This window comes from Leuresthes tenuis, unplaced genomic scaffold (genome assembly GCF_036924035.1).
Source record: "Leuresthes tenuis unplaced genomic scaffold, fLeuTen1.0.hap1 SCAF_16, whole genome shotgun sequence".
Classification (NCBI taxonomy): Eukaryota; Metazoa; Chordata; class Actinopteri; order Atheriniformes; family Atherinopsidae; genus Leuresthes; species Leuresthes tenuis.
In genome coordinates, this window is record NW_027325370.1 from 23,125,874 (window position 1) to 23,146,520 (window position 20,647).

The 20,647-nt window shown below is 44.0% G+C and overlaps 1 protein-coding gene across 6 annotated transcripts in view; it reads left to right on the forward strand.

Moving 5' to 3' along the window:
• Positions 1–20,647, forward strand: part of camta1a (calmodulin binding transcription activator 1a) — a 280,700-nt gene that overhangs the window by 228,460 nt on the left and 31,593 nt on the right. For 5 of the 6 annotated variants that reach the window (XM_072366794.1, XM_072366790.1, XM_072366793.1 and 2 more), the window contains 2 exons: positions 15,507–15,660; positions 19,956–20,096. In XM_072366794.1, the coding sequence (XP_072222895.1) occupies positions 15,507–15,660; positions 19,956–20,096 (295 nt within the window). The remainder of the gene's footprint in view (positions 1–15,506; positions 15,661–19,955; positions 20,097–20,647) is intronic. The other variant, XM_072366792.1, reaches the window with a different exon arrangement.

Consider the following 20,647-nt stretch of genomic DNA (forward strand, 5'->3'; position numbering starts at 1 on the left):
CTTGTCTGTGTGTGTTAAAAAGCAGAAGAAATCAATAGATCCACAGTAAATCTAGTTTGTCCTGTGCCACTTCTCAGCCATGTCAAGCTATGGGTCTGCTCATTTCACTTTGCAGGTTCAGACATGATAGCAGAAGAGTGCACACATCTCCCAGCTTCCCAGAGAACACTGGTCACAGTTAATGACCAGAACTGTCTGATTTGTCCTGCCCTGATTACTCCTCTGAGCCCCAATTAGCCGTGGATGAGGGCTGACATCCCGACACGATCACTTGGATGTGTCATAGAGGGAAGGATGAGAAAGGGAAAGAATGCATAGAGGTAAGAGCAGAAGATGGGGAAAGTCTATCGTAGAGATGAAGGGAAGAGGAGAGGAGTTGGTATGTAAGATCTGGTGAGAAGAAAGCCAGAATAGTCAGAGTTACTCTGCATTCAGACAGTTATTGATCTCAATTCTCCTTTAATCAGCTACCACTCATGGACATACATCTGATTACAATTTCTATAATTGGCAATTTTCATTGTAGAAATCTATTTCCCTGAGAGCGTTAGCCCCTTCTGGTTTGAGACAGGTTGATTTTTCTGTGGATTCATGATGAAGAGATGTGGGCCTGTTTGTAGAGATATATAAGATAAAAATAGAGTAGTCAGCTAATGTGGTCAAATCAGTTTAGTAGTTTGAGTGAAAAGTGAAGTCCAGAGAGAGTCCAACAGTATTTTATTATGGATAAAAACAATATAATTTGTTTCTATAATTTTGCACTCACTGTTTTGACCATTGTCATCTTTGTGTGTTTTCTCTTGTACTTCTTCTCATCTTTTTGTCTTTTTTTTCTGTCCAACTTCCTGTCCTGGTCTGACCCCCTCCCTCATCCCACATTTCTCACAATTCGTTCATTCTTTTTCAATGTCACTGTATCTCCTCAACATTGCTGAGCTGTCACACCGCCACAAGTTTTGAGGAAAAAAAATCTCTATTTTTTGGCCTGCACTCATTCTCTCTCAGTAGGGGGCAGTTGAAAGTAACAGCAGGGCAGGTACAGCCTTCAGAGTCAAACCAGACTTCTTATAGTCATTTTTTTATATGAATAGATGTCATATTGCAATCAAACGGGAGCACACCCTTCAGTGGAATGGCTCTGTTCCTGTCTCTGTCTCAAAACACACCCACGCAAACCTGGGAGTAGGAGGAGGGAGGAAGAAGAGGAGAAAGGGAAGGCAAAGAGTGAAAGGGCGGGAGAGGAGCAAGGGAAGGAGGGGAGAAAACACGAGGTGGTGGGGATGCTTTGAGAATGGGGATTAGAATTAGAGGATTAGAGGTAGAAGATGATATAATTTGGTAGCAATGAGCAGGAGCAAACGAGCAGTGCAAAACACCCAACGTTAACGAGCTGCCTCGTAAATAACTGCGGCCGAGTGTATTCTCAAAGCTGGATCTGGGTAGGTGTGCGTTATGCAAAGGACTTGCTTGCCTTAATGTTATTTGCAACCCCCTCCCAATTTATTAAGGTTTCCTCCCATTGTCCTGGAGCTGAATATGGGCCTCCCGTAGCAGCATCAGGGGGCATTTCCTTATAAATAGTGGGAGGTTTGAGTCAGAGTGAGGGCCCCTTGTGTGGCATCCTTACCCACACACAGCTTGCAAATGATAAGTTCCAAAGCTGACATACCCCAACAGGGCTCAATAAAACAAGAAAAACAGAGGGAAAAAAATCACCTTAGCTTCACCGGGGACTTGTCAGCTTCAGCTTTTCTGAAAATTCAGCTTAGATAGACTGTTTCTCATCTCTTTTTTGTTGTTTGCAATGTTTACCTTTTAATACATAGACTGCGGCAGAGGAGGAATAGGGAGTCATTAAAATATATTAAAATGCTGATCTTCAATTAAATGTTCCTTTTTACTGAACTTTTTTTAAAGTACTTTAAAACACCTAAACTAATCCGATGGAGACTGCAGCAGTTCACTTAACTACAATATTAGGTATAAAATGTATGGTTTAGCAGGGACGAAGAGGCAGATGAAAGACAGAGACACTGTGGTATAAAAGTGGCAGAAAGTTGGACTTTCTTTCCTTTTGTGCTCATATGGATTGAGGGTAGAAGGGGAAATGTACATCTCTATTTTAGCTAGGAGCCCAGCAGCAGGAGAGTGACTTTCATTGGCTGCATTGTAAATATTACATGACTTCCTGATGGCAGTGTTCTGTCTGAGGCTCTGACTGGCCTGGTATTAACCTGTCCGGATAAATCAGACATTTACCCAACTCTGTCTTTCTATTCAAAGCACTGTTTCCTCCCTTCATACTTCATTTTTCCCCCGCTTCCCATTCTTATGTAACCTTCCAGCCCCACCTGTTTCTCATGCACCATTTTTGCCCCTGGACCGCTTTCTATGCCGCAACCCACTTTGTGTGTACATTTTCTCTATGGGGCATTACTCTGTGCTTTTCTGCCAAGGCCCCAAACGTCATATGCGGCCTGGCAGGTGACAAATAGTTTTTTAATTGCTTGCACCAGGAAAATCATTAGTCTCTTCCCTTTCCTTGGTGGGACCAGGCAGGACGTGTGTGCAATAATAATAGCCCCAGTTCTGTTTCCCATCTGCTATTTTTAGATCAGGTATTCTAAGGGCAGTCTCTGAACATTCCTGTGCATTTGTATGTATGTGTGTGCGTGTCTTTATGTGTATGTTTGCAAATGCGTGGACACGTGCGCATAAAGAGGCATGGTAAAGGTGGGCTAAATGGTCCAGAGGTGCTTTTCTGTGATTGTGAGGGAGGCGAGTGTGTTTGTCAACTCTGTTCCTGCCTCATGAGAGTTTTTCTCATTGCTGCTGCAATTCCCAAGCCCCTGGGAGTGTGCTGTTTGTCTGTGTGCATGTGCCTTTTTGTGCCTACGAGTCTGTGCATCTCTGTGTCTGGCAGGTTCTGACCCAGGCCATTGTGCTGTAGTGCATTACGTTACAATCCAGCGACATAGTGGCCTGCCGGATGAAGCCGTCCAGTTTATGGAGCAACCTGCAAACTCCAGCTGCTTTTGGTTGGGATTGTGCTTAGTAGTGAGATATAGTATTGATTTTCTCTCCTTGGTGCCCTTGTCATCCCTGTGTAGATATGCACCAGTGCTCAGCATCCATTCACTGAGAAAAGGGAGAGGGAGAAGAGAGCAAAGGATGGTGTTTATGTGACGATAGTGACCCCATTCGTTCACATGGAAAAGGCGTGGAACATGAGGTGGCTAGGTGGGAATTGAGTTTGTGAAGCTCAGATTGCAGGATAAACCCTGAATTAGATTTTTGTGTTATACAAGCATTTTTTATCATTTATCTCAGCAGAGGGTGCTGGTGTGTCTGCATTCCGGTGTAAGTTTATTACGTGTGTGGGTTTGTGTGGAGTCCGAAAGGGTGCATTTGTTTGTGTATATGTGTGTGTGCTCGTGTGTGTGTTTGAGTGAGCAAATTAGATCTGATGCACTTGATCTTTTCCCCCTTTTTGCCTTTCCCCAGCGGGGAGCCATGTTCAGCACTATTCCAAGGCCATCCAGATCTTGCCCTCCCTTTACCCCAACCTCACCACTACCCTGGTCCTTTCCTCAAACGACATGATAAAATCATATTTGAAACATTTTTGTTGAATCCCCCACAGCCACACTGCAGCAGTTCAATTAATGTAAACGCCTCATTACACAAGATGTTTCATAGATAAGTGCTAAAATGTAAAAATCTTATAAAGAGTTATATAAAAATATTAGCGTGTGACCTTTCTGTGAATTTTGAGTCGGGTGATCATAAAATGTTCAAGCAATGAAAACTGAATTGAACCTTCTAGACTGCCAGGGTTAATGATACCCCTAGGTGTGCAGTACATCAGACATCAAAGTACCAGCACGCCTGTCCTTGCCTGACACACACATTCAGGCATACAGCTTCTCAAAACCAATACTCAATCAATAAATCTTTAACAAAAATGTAGTGTCGACAGTATGGAGAAACATTGTGTCATTCATTTTTCTCAGTGGATTTTTTTTAACTTGTCATGCTCATCATTGTGTATGTATTATGTAAGGGTGCCAACTTCTAACTAATGGCTCCCAGTGCGGAAATTCCTGACCCTTCGCCCAAAGAGTGTAACGATTTCACTGTGTTTCAAGTTCATAGAATTGAAAAAAAAAAAGATAGAAAAAATGTATTTTTTATTTCCTTCTGTATTGCTGGGTTTTAAAGCTTGGTATGAACAAATTAATATTTTGCAGCTTCTACGAATAATAAATTAAAGTGAAAGGCTAACACATCAGGAGCTTATGAAAACCTCTCAGTTCATATTGCAGTTCATCCAGCAGTATTATAACTAACAGCAGAAGAGTCACAAATTTAGGGAATCGCTAGCCAAACAGCTTAAAGCCACTACTCTGCATATGTATGTGTGTGTGTATGTAATCAGGCTGTGTTATGCCACCCTATCCTGGCAGTGCTGAGAGTGGGGAGACCCGGTCTCTTTCCAGATTCATCTCTCCAGCTTTGTTTGACTAAGTAGTGCCATGGTGGATGTGTTGGAGAGGACCTGAGTGCTAACAGCAGCAGCAGTGCAGCGTATGTGTGGGTTGCCTGAGCCAGTGGGGCTTGGCACAGAGAGGCAGCATATGTTCATGGCCAGTTTCCCTCCTCCTCTCCAATCTCTCGTTGCTCTCGTCTTTTTCCTCCATCTCTCTCTGCTTCTCTGCTTTGACCCCCTCTCCCACCCCCTGACAGCGTAGCACAGAGATCAAAGGGCACTTGGGATTTCAGTGTCCCCCAAGGATAACCCACCAAGTCTCACAAACGCTGCCGCTCTTTCTTCTAACAGAAACACGCACACACTCCCTTCTTTGTCTTTTTAGCATCTGGCATGTGATCAGAGAGTATTTGGTACAGCAGGTCACATTTGATGGCTTCAGTTGGACTAATTTCCAATGTTTTTCCAAGGGCCGGTCTCACCTCACACCTCAGCCTATCTCTGCCCTACATAAACTGGCTGTTCATTTCTGAAAACTTCCAGGCACCTAGATGTGGACCACCATCCTGCTGCTTAAAAAAGAGTTAACTGCGTCCCAGATAGCCCCAACCAGCTGCTTCAGCCTTTCACACCTACTCTCCTGCTGCCTGCTCTCCTCCTTGCCTCTTGAACCAGTAAATGAACACTCATTTGCAAGTTAGATAAATCCTTTGAATGTATTATTGATGCAAACAAATTAGCCTGCAGGCCCCAGACAATACCTAATGGAGCCTTGGCTTATGGGTGAGGTAGTTTCCAGTGAGGGCACTGTCGGTGTTCTAGGATTGATGCCTGCTCTTCTGCCCCGTAATTATTTCTCCTACAAATTATTCAGCTGTTCAGACGCAGTGTGGAGTTTAAAGCAGTGCTTTTTACTGCTGCCTATATGATTCTAGGCCTTAACCAAGCAACATTCATTAGTTTATTAAAGGAAAAAAAAAGACATGGGCAATTAGATAACCGGGATAAAGCCACCAAAATGAGGGGATGTGTTGTTATTCAAGTTTATGCATGCTTCACATAATTCACTGAGGTTTATGTTAGTGTTGCTTTTTCAAGGATATTCTCTTATCTTGTTGTACACAGACACATGCACACACTTTAACAGCCTGGTATAAGCTTGTTCATGTATTTACAGAGACTCTAACTGAGTCACTATCACAAATATGCATAGAAACACCAACAGAATGTGTGTGGGTAAGAGGGGACACATATGGAGACACACAGATACACACACACAGACACACTCAAGGCAAGTACATATAATTTATGCTGGCTGGCAAGACTGTGGTAGAGAGAGAGACAGAGGTTGTAAAAGTGAGAAGAAAAACTTAGAGAGGAGATTAGAGAAAGAGGGGTCTACCACACTGTCCTCAGCGATTAGGAACCAGTATTGATCAGAGGAGGTAAGGGGAAGGCAGGCTGAGAGGAGGAGGGAGAGAACAGGCCCTAGAGCTTGGACACCAACTCTCTGGTGGCCTCTGCTCTGTTCCGCTCCGACAAGCTGGCCAGGGCCATTGGGAGATTCATCAAAGGGTCTTATACCGCTCTCTGGCTCAGCTGCAGATACACAAATACACACATTAATGCATACATACACGTTCTTCTGGCCTTTGAAAAATGCCCCATTTGATGACATCATTTCCCATTTTGCTCCAGTGTGAGATGTAGTGAATTAAAGCTGATATGTTCGCACCAGGGTACTGAAAACAGTCAGGGCCTCCAATTCGCCACTGAAGTCTAATTTTCTTGTGCAGTCCAAATCACAAGCACTTATCTGTGTCCATTTTTCTCTACTCTTTTACCTGTTTTCTTTTGAAAACTTTATACATAGTTATCTCCCTTGTCTTTTGATCCAGATGGAACTAATTAATGTCACTGACATCCGCCCCTGCCCCGCCCCCACCTTCCCCAGCCCCCCTCCGACGACGAATGTCTGAAGTATGGTAGCAGTCTAGCAATAGATAAAATACAAGTACACACACTCACACACACACAGCATCAATCAAGTGGTCATGATGATGTGTCAATGTTTGTTTGTTGTGTCCAGTGAAGAGTGAGTTTGAGAGAGGAAGTATTTATTACACTGTGCTCTCTCAGGGCCAGACCTGTGTTAATGCATTTCTTCCTTTAAGTCTGTCCTCCTCCTCCTCCCCTCCGCTCCCTCTGCCTGCTATTTAGCTGACTCCGAGCTTTGGCAATCTTATTTGCCTTCCGATCCAGATCAATCTTCGTCTTATCTACAGCTCCTGAATCATAAACATTTCATAAGCCCAACCTTGACACTGACAGACAAGGAGAGGTGGTTTGGTGTGAGATGCCTGTGGAGGCTTCTTGATGCTGGACTTGACGGGAGAAAGTTGGAGAAAGTGGAGAAAGTGTTGAACTCTGCCTGCTCAGTATAAACCACCATTCTGCACAGATTCGCACTGTTCCAGTGAGATGCACGCACAGTGGCGCTTGTGTGTGCCCTTGCACTCACATACACACGTATTTAAGGGAGGTGTGCCTGGTTTGGCTGTGTATATGTGTGTGATGTATTATTCATAAGCAGAAGCATTCATCTCAGTGAGACACCTTCAACAATTTGGAGACGTGGTGTGCTTAACGGCTTAATGTAGTCGTTGCAATTTGGCTCTCCTCTGGCTGATTAACACCGGCACTCCAGTCCTCACTGTGTTTTGCCTCGCGAAGGATTAGGTGTTATAAGAAACATGGCTTCACAGGGAGTTTACCTGACACTTTGTGAGGTGAATGTCTTTCAGAATACCCACTACTATTCAATTTCCCACTCACTATTTAGGCACTGTCATGTGGAGCTCAGACAAGGTGAATGATTTTCCAGGCAGCTGCTTTGTGTTAAAACTGCCCTACTGCCTCCATTCTGTTAAATTTGGAGTATGCACCTTTGTCTCTACTTCTCTAGATTCACCCCGTCTCCTACATCTTTTTGCAGAACAGCAGGTTAAACTTTCGTTCTATGTGTATGTGAATGCTGCCAACAGTCGAACAGTCAGCAAAGTGCCACCTCAGCACCTGTGCTTTAATGATTAATACCATATTGATGGTCTCAATTAATTTCCTATTACACCACCAGAAGGCTGCGGTCGCTCTGTCTCTGTCACGGCCCTGCGCTTGTTTTGGGAAGCGTCTTTGTGGCAGCTGCTGGCTGAAGATAGTACGCCTCTCACTAGCTCACGCACACAATTTTACAGACAGATGTACCAAACATGCACATATGAAATCACACACTAGTATCTCAAGGAAACACACATGCTGTTACATGCTGTTTGGCTCCTCACATTTCACACGCTTCCCCCAAGATACACAAATAAAATGCAACTCTTTCTTTTTGTTGAATCATTACTTTAAGGGAGACTTGTTTCTTTTTTTGTTATAATCTTCAGCCGTGATGAAGAAAAAAAAAAACCTCCTTAGAGACCTGGACACTCAGCCTTGCCTCTTTGCACAGTTTTACAAACCACTACTTTCACCTGATTCCATGATTTAGCAAAACCCCCTGTGTTTTGCATTTGAACCCGGTTTGATGTATTGCACTGCATTTAAGGCCATTTCCTGGAGCCGATGCTTTGATTCTCACTAAATCCCCTCCCCTGCAGCATTACATATTTGTAACAGTGTGTAAGCTACTTATTTATTCCCATGAGGATCTCTGTCTGAGCTGTGATTTGACAGCACATTCCCATGACCTCAACTATCTGTGGACTTCAGATCAACTCGCAGTCAACACTGCCCCTGTGGAGAGGTGGGGAAATGCTGTTTGGTGATCAGATTGAAAGACCTCTGATGGCGCCTTTTCCCTCTGTCTCTTTTCATATCCAAATAAAACTGCTTCTTATCTCTGACCATTCTGTACTTCACCCCATAAACCCTTCTATCTCTTTCTAATATGCACTGTTTATCTCAGGCTCATTCTTTCATTCTGTCTTACTCACGGCCACACACTGTCTTTATTTTTCATTTTTCATGTGGAACCAATATACACTATTGGTTGCTAGGAAACCTTCTGAGTCCCCCACCACCACCCCGCCCCCAGAGGGGCAGACGTTTGATTACCCATTTATATGGTGTGTATGTGTGTGCCTGCGTGTGCCTGTGTGTGTGTGTTTCTCCAGAGAGGTCTTGCCAAGCTGAGCTCAGGGTCTGCTCCAATGTTCAGCCCAATAATTGTAAGGAGCCCCTCACCATGTTTGACAGGGCACACCGTCTCAGCAGTCCACATCTCCATATATGTGCGTTTATGTCCAAAGTGTTATTGACTGGGTGAGTTTTCAGTTTCGGCCTTAGCTGTTGTTGTTGATGCTGACAGTCTATTGTTCAGTGAGCTATCGCAGAGGCGGACAGTGGCCAGCTTGGCCTGTTTTGCAGCTGGACACACTTCAGTTCTGTCTGTGACTCCCTGTTTAGAAATGCACCAGCACATCTCACTCCCCTGGCTTCTCCTGTGAAGTCCTGATTCGCTCACAGACACGGGTAGAGACACATAAATAGCAGGCCTTGTCGACTGGCACAGGGAGAACGACAGCACACACACAAACAAATCATACTCAGCACTGATATGAAAGGGAGCAAGAACAAAAGAGGGAGAGAGGAGAGAGATGGCATTAGCTTTGTTTCTTTCTCCGAATGAATTACACTGTGCCCTAAGAGGAAGAAATGAAAATGAGAGAGCAAGCAGCTGGAAAAGTTTCAAGGAAAGCCAGAGGTTGAGAGGTTATAGTGAGGCGGAAATAATAGAAAAAGTCACATAAAGAGGCAACACATAGTTGAATCCTCCCGGTGTTTGGGAAGTCTCTTTTTGCCTCTTTTCACTCATGTGTGACTGTATGACCACTGAATGTTCGGATCAGTGCCATGAGCTCTGTCAAGGCCATTATGGCAGCCGGATGGGCTCCTAAGCTTGCTCTGGGCAGCCTGGCCTCTCACTGGGGACCACCATAACTAATGGAGAAGGTAGTGTGCTCTGTAAGGGCCTTAGGATGAATAAGTAGGCTGTAAACTGTGAGCTGAGTTGTGGCAGCTAAAGGGCCTTCAGTGCCTCACTGCCCGGCTTACTGCCTGACTTACTGCTTGCCTGTTTGGCATCTAGAATGCTCCTCCATATTCAGGCTTTGAATACTGGCCTTTTGCACTTTTATTGCAATGCATGCAGATGCTTGGCACAGCAACAAACGCACTCCACCTTTTACTGTGGTGCGCTGCACAAATAAAATATTTCAAAGCTGGGAGGAGCCACACACAAAAATAGAGGAGCACTCTGGCACGCTCACTTGCAGACACATAAGAATTGCAAAATGCATTCACATATAAGCACAATTACACACACAAGCATGCATGCACTCACACACTTTGACTTGCATTCCCCCACACAGAGTGAAGCAGTTCTGCCCCTCTAAGCTGAGTTATTTAAAGCCCCACTCTCAACTCCATCGGAGTGATTATGTGCTACTGAATTAAACATCACAGACCTCAGCCCCTGGCTTCCTCTGAAACACGCTCAAACATGCTGGCCTCTTCCTGTTCCTCAAAAGTTCCAAGTTCTTCTTTTCATATCTCCCAGCCACTGCGTGAAGTAGTGGAGGTAAAGAGGTGGAGTATGACTCTTCCCTGACTCAGGATCTCCTGCTGCGCCTCCTGCTCTGACATTCCTTTCACAAACCTTGGATAGAGGTATTTGAGGTGGCACGCCTTAAGAGATAACTCTCTGTAAACTGTCTCTTACCACTGGATTGAAACGCTTCCCAGGCATCGTTGTAGTTTTGCACCCAGGTATTGTCACAGTTTGTGGAGAGCTGGGTGCAGCAGAGGGTGAACAGTAGCAGTTAAGTTAACCAAATTAGGGTGTCTGTATTTTAAACTGGAATCATTTCAACAAATAGTTTGTCATACTACCCAGAGAGAAGCCGGTTCAAATAGGGGTTTACTCTGCCTCCTCAGCAGGAGCTGCAGGCTGTTTGTTGCTTTTTTTGGGAGGGCTTGACGTGGAGTTTTGTTTACCTCGCCGTGCATGAGCCTGTGTGCGTGAGTGCTTGTGTGCTGCCTGTGCGTGACTGTGCTTTTGTGTGTCAGCACGAGGCAAGACACAAGCCAGCCAGCCACCCCCATACTCCAATACATACCCTTTGGCAGTGAGCGATAAAGGTTCCAAACAAAAAAGGAAGAAGTCTTGTGACTTGTGGAGGTGAACTTACAGCACCACAGAGGCAGTTGACCTTGAAATGAGCAGTGGTGCTTGGGGACAGGCAGGGGAGGGCGGTGTTTAAGAGTGCAACCTCAGAGCCAGAGGCCAGGAGGCTGCCTAATGACTGGCACACCATGCTATCCATCACTATGCCACTGCCAGGGCAACTGCCCCCGCATAGCCAAGTGTGCGAGGCTTTAATCACCCCTCAAACCTATTCAGCAGACCATGACTACATGACATGAAACACATAAATCCAATGCACAGGTGTTTCATGTGCACATGAAGCAGTACAGACATAAGTGAACATGCTCTCAACAAATTCTAATATGCATTCCTCGCACAAACAGCATGAATATGCAGCCAATGCACTCAGACTCACAGCTCATTGGGCTCATTCTGCATGCATACTGATGAACGTACACCAACTAACATTCCGAAATCTGCCTCTTGACGCTCATTCACATGCTATCTATGATCCAATGTAGGCAGGCTGAAATACTGAGGCACAGAAACATTCATAGACCAAAAATACACAAATATACATCCCTCCCCTATTTATTCATAAGCTGATGCAGAATGTTTGTGACAAAACAATTGACTTCTCCTGTTTTCATCATATTTTTCATTGGAATGAATGTCCCCATTGCCTGGAAGTTCAATTCTCCTATGAAGACCTCTTCATACTCATCATGAGAACTCTCTGTGTTTTTTCTTTCCTCCTTTTCTAAGTTTTCCCACTCCCTCTTTGGGTTTATGGTAGAAAGTCAGGCTTTCCCCATACCTGGGCCCATGGCTGCTCTGTACTCTGGTGGGCTTTGAAGCCCCCACTCTTTAGTAAGAGTTATTTTATCACAGTGGAACAAGGTTTCCCCCTGCACTCCCTGGCTCATCCACGTTCCATGAAGCGTCCCCTCTCAATTAAGATCCTTTCATGTTAATGGTGTTCTTATCACTCCTGTGCATGAGTTGTGAAAGCGAGGCCTGCTATGGTGGAGTACAACCATGGAGCTGCCACAATGACAATATAAGCGCTGTTACTCTCATTCTTCTTTCTGTCTCTGTCTCTGTGTCTTTCTCCAGATCTCTATCTCAAATTCTGTCTCTCTCCCTTGCCTTTTTTGTCGTTAATGAGCTGTGCTGGGCTGTTGGGGTAGCGGCTACATGGAGGCAGACTTGTGGCAGGGTCACAGTGACTTAATGAGACAGTGTACACATTACTTGACCACTCATAGCCGATTCTACCTATAGATGTACTTTGTACTCAGGTCTCAGTTAGTTATAACTCCTCACATTCACAGCCACACATTGAGCACAAAGTAGAAGGTCACTCTATCTGTGTCCACCAACATCTTTGTCTTTAGCTCCATTAGCAACTCTCTTCCTCTCCCTCCTTGTCTTTTGGAGTAGAACAGGGTGTATGACTCCAGGACGAGGTAGGCAGTCGCTGAGAGATCGTTGGAGCACTGGCTGCCTTTAAGTGCGTGGGTGCCAGAGAAACCTGTTGCCAGGCTACAACAGCACCTTTATCCTTCAGTTGCGATGGCGATGTCTTGAATATCGCACATGCGTTTTGGACGCACATGCGGGCACTGGCACACCTCCTTTTTTATATGTCATGTGCATTTTGCATTAGACTGTGAATGTAAGTGTTCGCTTGCATGATCTTATGTGTGCATTTACACCTTTGTGTGTTGGTGTATTTCTCTGTGTTTGTGAGTGAGATTGTTGAAAGGAGGGGCAGGAAGGCGCTCCACCACCCACTCAACAGGCCTTCCGCCCCCGTGGCTGACTCCCCAAGACTCTGCTAGTAATTAGCTCAACATCTATCCATCTGTTCTTGGGAGGCGCAGTAAACATTAACACAACACAGCAACATCAAAATGTTGGCTAGACACAAGCATGCATGATATATTTCATGCTTTAATACATGTGAATGGTTGCCACACACATGTTGACATGCAATGTCAAGCACATATACAAACACAGTATCAGGCACACAGCAATGTGCAACAGTCTATGGACAGTCTGGGCATTTGTATGAAAGCGAGGATGCTTTAAGAAAAAAAAGACTTAATTAACTTAAATAGAGCAAGTGTGAAAAAACTCAATGATATCTATACAGTGTGCCACCATTTGAAGTTTACCTATAGGTACACTTGCTTACCAGGCTAAACCAATGATGTAGAGATCATTATTAATAATTATTGGCTTATTGTGGTTCTGTGCTTGTTGCTGTTATGGAGGATGGTTATTTATGACCATTCTTAGATTTGGGATCACTCTTCGAACATCTCTTCCATGGTTGTGTAACTTGAATAAGAATATAGATACCTTGAGAGCTTAAAATGTTGCGATAATCGTGCCTAAAATCTTTGCACACCACAGGTTCCTGCAACTGTATCCCAGTCCTCCCCAGCACTGCGGAAGTGAGGCTGGAAAGCTGCCCTGAGACCCACATGGGAAATGAGAGAAAAAACAACCAAAAGACTACATTACACAATTAATCAATAAGTTAATGAGATCTCATTTTCTCTGGAAAAGACTATCCAGGCAAAAAGTTCCTCCTCAGCCTTTTCCCTCTACTCTTGGAGAACCAACTCTTGATATTACACTGTGGAAAAAGAAAGCAGCCAGCAGGAAATTAAATTAAATTACCATCCTGATAGATTTATGTGGCGCTTTACATTTTCATTGTGTTGTTTTCCTCTCAGAGTGGAGGTAGGCCCGAGTTGGGAGAGAATTGTTAAAAATGTTGTAAAGAAAAGAGGAGAGAGAAAGAAGTAAAACAAGACTCGGAAAGGAGAGTGAAAGTTCCAGACGTTATATGCCTCTGGCTCCCTTCTCAGTTTATAACAGATAGCAGATTCTTGTTGTAAAACACAGCGACACAAAAATCACTTGTGTTTAGATGAGCTGTAAGATTGCCACATGGTCAATTTCTTTCTCTGTGCATGTTTGTGTAGCTATGTGTGACAAGGTAGGAAACAGCTGGGAGTGTGGGTGTTGAATGGAGGAGATTGTGCGTAACCACGTCTATGATTGTTCTCAACCAGCCCTCATGTGTCTCGTGAGCTTATAAATGTCTGTTGCACTATGCTAATGAGTTTGTCCTTGCTCAATCTGTTTTCGTGTGTTTGTGCTTGTGTGTTTTTGCGTGCGCTTAAGCATGCACCATGTGCCTGTCAGTGCATATTCAGCCCCCCTCCCTGCATTCACACATTCACATACATTTATGTCTGCCCATAATTGAATGAAGCTGTCTACATTCCACACTCTCATTTCTAGTAAAGATTGAGGGCATCTCTTGACTATTGACACAGCTGGTGGTACCATCTGGGGGCCTGTGTCATCTCCATCCAAACAGGGCAGCAGTCATCAAGTGGTGTCCGTACCAATGACACGGGACAACAAAAGCAGGGAGATATAGAACCACAATGTCCAGCTCCAGCTTGTGGTAGAAGTGGTGGGGAAAGATCATCAGTCTTCCGGAGACTGCTTTATATACTTTTGGGCTATGAGGACCCAGTGATGCTTTTTGTAGTTTATACATTAAGTGTGTTTTCACAGGTATTCGTGTATCTGCGTGCCACAGCCACACCCCTGTCTAATGTAACAGAGAAGTGGATGTAGGGGGGTTGGGGGCGTCATCTCAGATTAATGGTTCACGCTGAGAGGGAGCACAGACCTACAGTAGCAGCACCTTGATTTATTTGCCACTTAGTACTGATGAAGCTTCCAACTGCAGTCACACACACATGTTGTCACAGCATTTTTCTCCATCAAAGTCTGAGTCGGTTCGTCTCTTCTTGCCTCTTGTCTTGATACAATGGTGTGTGTGTGTGTGTGTGCAAAATGCAGTTGAGGTTTTGTGTGCTTACTTGTATAAAAATTTATCTCCACAGGCTTTTCCTCAAATAAGAGGATCATAATATTTCCATCCATGTACTCAATATAACTTTATATTTAATGCATGGGTCAGTTTTACTCATTATATTTTACAGCTTGTTTGTATGTTGCTGCCAGTTTAGTGGCAGTCAGATCCTTATAGTGAGTTGGAAGCTGAAAGCTGAAACAGGGACATTCCTCGTCTGAGTGCTTGGTAATCAAAGCTTTCTGTGATTACAGACATGAATGGATTTTATTCACACCTGCACAACATTCCTTTAAACACTACCTACAGTATTACTCATAAGCTGTCAATTTAGAGAATTTGCAGAGGTAACCCAGTGACAATTTGCAGGCGGCAAATTGTTGAGTTTTGACTTGGTAAATACAGGCAGAGTTAATTGAGGGCATCATTTCGCTATGTGGGAGGATTTGACAAAACGCCACAAGTGTGTTGCGTGAGCACACATCGTAATTAACACACATGCATGTGCAAGTGCACACGTAAATGAGCACACATGCTAGTATTCGCATCCAATCTGACACACAAATGTTTTGAAATAGACACAGACAGCCACATAATGAATGAGATTATAGCAGATTTTCTGATCCCAGATTTGATCAGCTGATTGGCTGTGTTTAGAGCTTTGCATTTCTTCCTTTGTTCTTGGGCTCTGTTGACCATGTGAGGGTTACCACGTCCTGACAAATTCATCAATATTTACACAACTCCGCTTGCAATTTCCACATTAAAGAGATTCCATCTAAGCCATAGGATCTACGTGCCACTACAACTCTTTGCTGCTGTATCCTTAAGAAAACATGCAACAGGCTATCCATGCTATAATCTCGTTTAACCTTCCCGGCACTCTTCTGTTTTCCCAACAGAACCCTGATATTGTGCTCGTCCACTATTTGAATGTTCCAGCCATCGAGGACTGTGGGAAACCATGTGGACCGATCCTGTGTTCCATCAATACAGACAAGAAGGAATGGGCCAAGTGGACCAAGGAGGAGCTGATTGGCCAGCTCAAGCCCATGTGTGAGTATCTGAGAAAATCCTTTCCAATACTTTGGAAATTTAATTTAGCATCACTCAAGCCTCAACATTTACTCATAGCCTTCTGTCACTGCTAAAAAGACCCTAATAGTCTTTATACATACATGGTATTCATTTCTACACACGTAAACAGACATATAACATTATGGCAGAGTCTCTTGTCAGAGGATTTAATGTTCACTCCTGTTTGCTTAGAGCTGGTGCTCTTGAGAGCATCTTTTGCCAGTAATCCTGCAATGTTATATGCGTGTCCTGGAGCCGTCTGCTACTCCTGGTTCAAAGTTCAGCTCTTACCCTTGACCTCTGGCACCAGTCTGGTCAGACTGAAAGTGCAGCTTCTCTCTGTCTGCTGCATGGAGGCAGTCAGAGCAGAGAAGGGCAGCAAGTTGATTATTGATTCATGCAAGTGCACAAGAGGTAGAATCCCCTTCCACCCCTTCTCTGGCTCTTTCTATCTCCCTTGCCCCTGAATGGATCATTCCTGGTTGTGGTTAGCAGTACTAATGCTCAGTGAGTTTGCACTGTTTTTCTGACTACTCATGCACCTGGGCACCGACTGAGGCAATGTTTTGGAAAAAGAAAGGCTGTTGTCTGATGGCGATGATGACGAGAGCCAAAAGGGGACTTTGTGGAACATTGAAAATCTTTCAGAGATCCCATAAGATATATTTAACAACCAGACTGTGACTCAGGTGTGTCTGGCAGGGGCCAGCAGAGCTGTGACTGATATTCCGATTGCCAGTTATTGGTGATGTGGCCAGGTGAAGAGGAAGGTGTCAGCAGCTTTACAAGCACACACACATGCTAGCTGCATACTGAATAGGCAGCCTAGACCATCACCACTAAAGTCTAGGCTATATTGTTACCTTCATCGCTGCATTAGTTTAAGGACATTTTAACATAAAGTCTTTCCTCAGGATAGCTACTGAGCTGCAAAGGCCTACTGTATTCATTACATCTGTGGCTTAATGTAAAAATCAAGCACCATTTGCAGTAATGCGTGAAGTCATTAACTTTGGCAATTGTTGGGACGAATAGGCTGAGTGTGAGATGCCTTCTAGCTGCCAGGCTACATGAGGGGGCTACATAAAGAGCAAGAATTCCCTTTCCTACTTTCTGTCTTGGCTCTCTGTGTTTCTTTTCGTCTGTTTTCTTTTCTCTTTCTGCTGGAGCATCCTACATGTCAACATGAGCTCTGTGAAGGAGCAACATTGCCATCTAGTGGTCCAGTGAGGTAGCAACTCTCATCCTAATGACAGTTGCAGTGAAGTCATGGCATATTAACCATGCCTTGCCTCATCTTAAATCATAAATAAGCTCTTTGCGTGTCATTCATTTTTACCAGACTGACCTAAATCTTTCCAGATTTTTGTATTTAACGTTTGCAGGGCATGGCCTCTTTCGTTTGTGCACAGACAAACTTTCTATGTTCCTCAGAAGTTGTACAAAAATTCCCATCCCTCGTTATCTGGACTACAGTTGAACTTTGTAGTTTGAGTTTTGAATGCAAAATGCAAAATTCCAGGTGTGTACAGTATGTTTGACAGTCGTTTAACCTGTCTAAAGAAACCGTTCTTATATAAGCACACCCTCACGTTCATGTCCAAACGTGCTCTCAACCTTTGCTATATTATTTGTCTCTTTTATCTTCCTCCTTATGTTTTGGTATTTTCTTCTACGATGTTTTACTCCACAAACCAATTTACACCTCAAATTAAACCAAAGTAAAAAAATGTGGATTTCATGGATCAGTTGAGCTTATGTTGTCTCCCATGACCAAAACACACACGCTCGTGCTCTTAGTCTCGAACATTTTCACATGCACAGATGCTCACCCGCAGCAGTATCAGCCCTGTGAATCTTTGGCCTTGTATGACCTCGTCATCCTTAATGCCATGTGGTGTTTGATGTGAGGTAGAGGGAAGTAAGACAGTGGATCTGTGTGTGTGTGTGTGTGTGAGAGAGAGAGAGAGAGAGAGAGAGAGAGAGAGAGAGAGAGAGAGAAAAAGAGAGAGCAAAAGAGAGGGAGAGAAAGAGACAGAGAGAGAGAGAGCAAAAGAGAGAGAGAGTGGTATCACTACTCAGTCACGCTATAGTTCCATAGACAAGGCAGCCAGCTTTATTCACTCTTTTGCTTTAATGCTATACACACATAGCACTTCGCAGCTATGCCTCCAGCCTGCTGACAGATCGCGCATGAGAAGCTTTAACAAACACTCACACAGACAGAAGGCTGGTCTCCAGGCTAGACTGACAGGACCAGAGAAGAACAGACCAAGCCAAGATGGACACGAATGGCCATTGTGTAAACTATTGTACTCCACTGTCCCATAATGTGTCCAGTGGTGCATAAACAGTCGGGTGGGACGTGCCTACAGGTCAAATGTGTTCGTCATTAGTGCTGCGTGGTGCTGCTCGTGACAGGATGCAATCATCAGAATGATCATATGACTGGGTCTCTGTTTGTTGCATCCGCTGATGCTCCCTGGGATTAAACCTAGTGGCACTTCTCCTGTCATGTCTGCTTTGGAATATAACCCTCAGTGAGAAGAGCAGACAGGCAGACACGGTGGTAACTGTATGTCAACAGCCCACAGCCTCTAGGGATGACACTCATCTAGATGAGGAGCGCTGTGGCAATCTGGCGTGAGGGATTAGGGCGGAGAGGAGACAAGATTGTTTGGACAAATAGGCATGGCACCGCTTGGTGGATGTAAATTGTTGTGTTGCATTGCTCTCACTCTTGCTCTGAGTCAGTTATCAGCAGGATGGACACTCTTGCTGGCTTTGCCATGAAGGGGGGTTCATGACAGCATTTTTAGTATGACAATGTCTTCATTATCTCTTTCATCAGTGACATGAGCATCGTCTCATCTGTGCTGTTTGCAACACGTCTGAAGCCGCACCATTCAGAGTCATCTCCAGACAAAAACTGTTATTCGTGTAGCAATTCAATTGACATCAGATGAAACGTTCCCATCGCATGTGCTGTCCATCTTTTCTTTTTTTTTTTAGCTCATTCATTGCAGAATAAAGGCTGAATAAATCAGACTTTTTAATGTTTCTGTAACCTGTGAGTTGTATGAGAAGCGTATGATCTTGTCTTGATCACAGTTACTCTACTGACATCTGCTGGTAACCAGCCTCTTGTCTGCCAGAAGATCTTAAAGCTTTCACGTTAGATGCTCATCACAGCCATCTCATCATGATTCCCATCTTTTTTTTTCTTTTTCTTTTTTGGCTTCACTTGAAAAAGGTTTATCTTCAATCTGTGGCACCCTCAATCTCTTATACTGTTTAATTCTCCTTTTAAATCAGGTGCAAACAGACATAAACTAAGCAAATTCTCAGAGAATTTTCTTACTCTTTATATATTTCACTTTTTCATATTTAACTAGAACAGGGTACTTCAATGTGTAAAACTTGAATTAAAGCTGGCTCAATTTTGTTTGATATATGCTTCACTTCTGAAATACTACCGTTTTCCTGGTTGCAAGCCTGAACACTGTAGCACTTAGTGGTCTCTCCTACCACCTTATAGCCTTTAAAACTACTATCTGTCACATCAGAAATGGTGGCTGCTTGACAAGTGGAGCAATGAAAAGTATAAGGGGGTGCTAGTGAGGTGTGACTGAGGGAGGGAGACTGAGGAGAAAGAGAGACTTTCTCCTCAGAGAAAGAGAGACTTTCTCCTCAGGTGAGGAAGCAGATCCAGCAGCAGTGACTTGGTGATGATCCTCCTCAGACGCTCCGAGCAGAGTCATAGGTCAGGGTAGGGATGGAGGGTGGGGAGATTGAGTTTGCTGTCACCTTCATCTTCACTCACAAATGGGGTGCCACAGGTAGCAACAAACACTGAAGCGTGGGAGGGAAAGAAGCATGACAAAGATAAGCAGCCTAAAAGAAGGCCTGACCTCCTGGTTAATTAGAAGAATAACTAAGAGCTAGGAGGGAAACAAGGCACACAAGAAAAAGGAGAATTTCCGACTTGATAAAGAATGTGGTGATTAAGCTTTATCAGAGCAGATATAAGGAAATGCCACTTATATCCTTTTCATTTTGCCCAGGTCTTGTGGAGTTGATTGCTTCTGGCATAGAAAATCAAAAATTTGAATTTCTGTGCTTCACCTTCGTAACTGTGGTATCTTGGTGTCCAGAGAGAAGGATATGGCATACTTGCAGGCAGACAGGGAGGACAGTGGGTGGGGCGGGAGGTCGGCGTGGCTGGTGGTCTGTTGGGCTGGCTGACATCTCTGTCTCCTCCTCTCTCCCGGCAGTTCATGGCATCAAGTGGACTTGCAGCAATGGGAACAGCAGCTCTGGCTTCTCAGTGGAGCAGCTAGTACAACAGATTCTGGACAGCCACCAAACTAAGCCACCTCCCCGGACTCACAACTGCCTCTGCACGGGTACCCTGGGTAAGGGCTAGTAGTGGGATTGCGTTTACTTTCAAGAGAGAACTGGAAAATTCAGAGTGAGAAGAAAACAGCTATAAAGAAACAGTTGAGTGCAGTGGAGGAGACAAGGTAGCAGAGGTCTGTTACTGGCAAGTGATTTAGGGTGAAATAAAGTGTTATCGACTCATCACTTTTTTGTATACTGTTATCTGTGCCAGTTTCATATTTTAAATGTTAAGCCAACTATTCAGACATTTCAGCTGTTTTTTCACTAAGCTGTCTCTCAGAAAGAGAAAGTAAAGATCAAAGGTTACATATGGGCTACTACATTTTGATTGAGAAACTATTTCTAAATATCTCTACATTGGATTTTTTTTTAAGCAATCACTTTACAAAGTGACCACTTTTGTGTCAGAATTGATGTTTTTGTCTAAGATATTGAACTTTAAGACTTTAATTAGCCTATTTACAAAATGCTGTCTAGTTTTTAGATAGTGACTGTGCTTATAAGGCTTTGGCAGTTTGGTCCATTTCATTGGAAGGAATGTTATATGCAGGACACAAAAGGATTT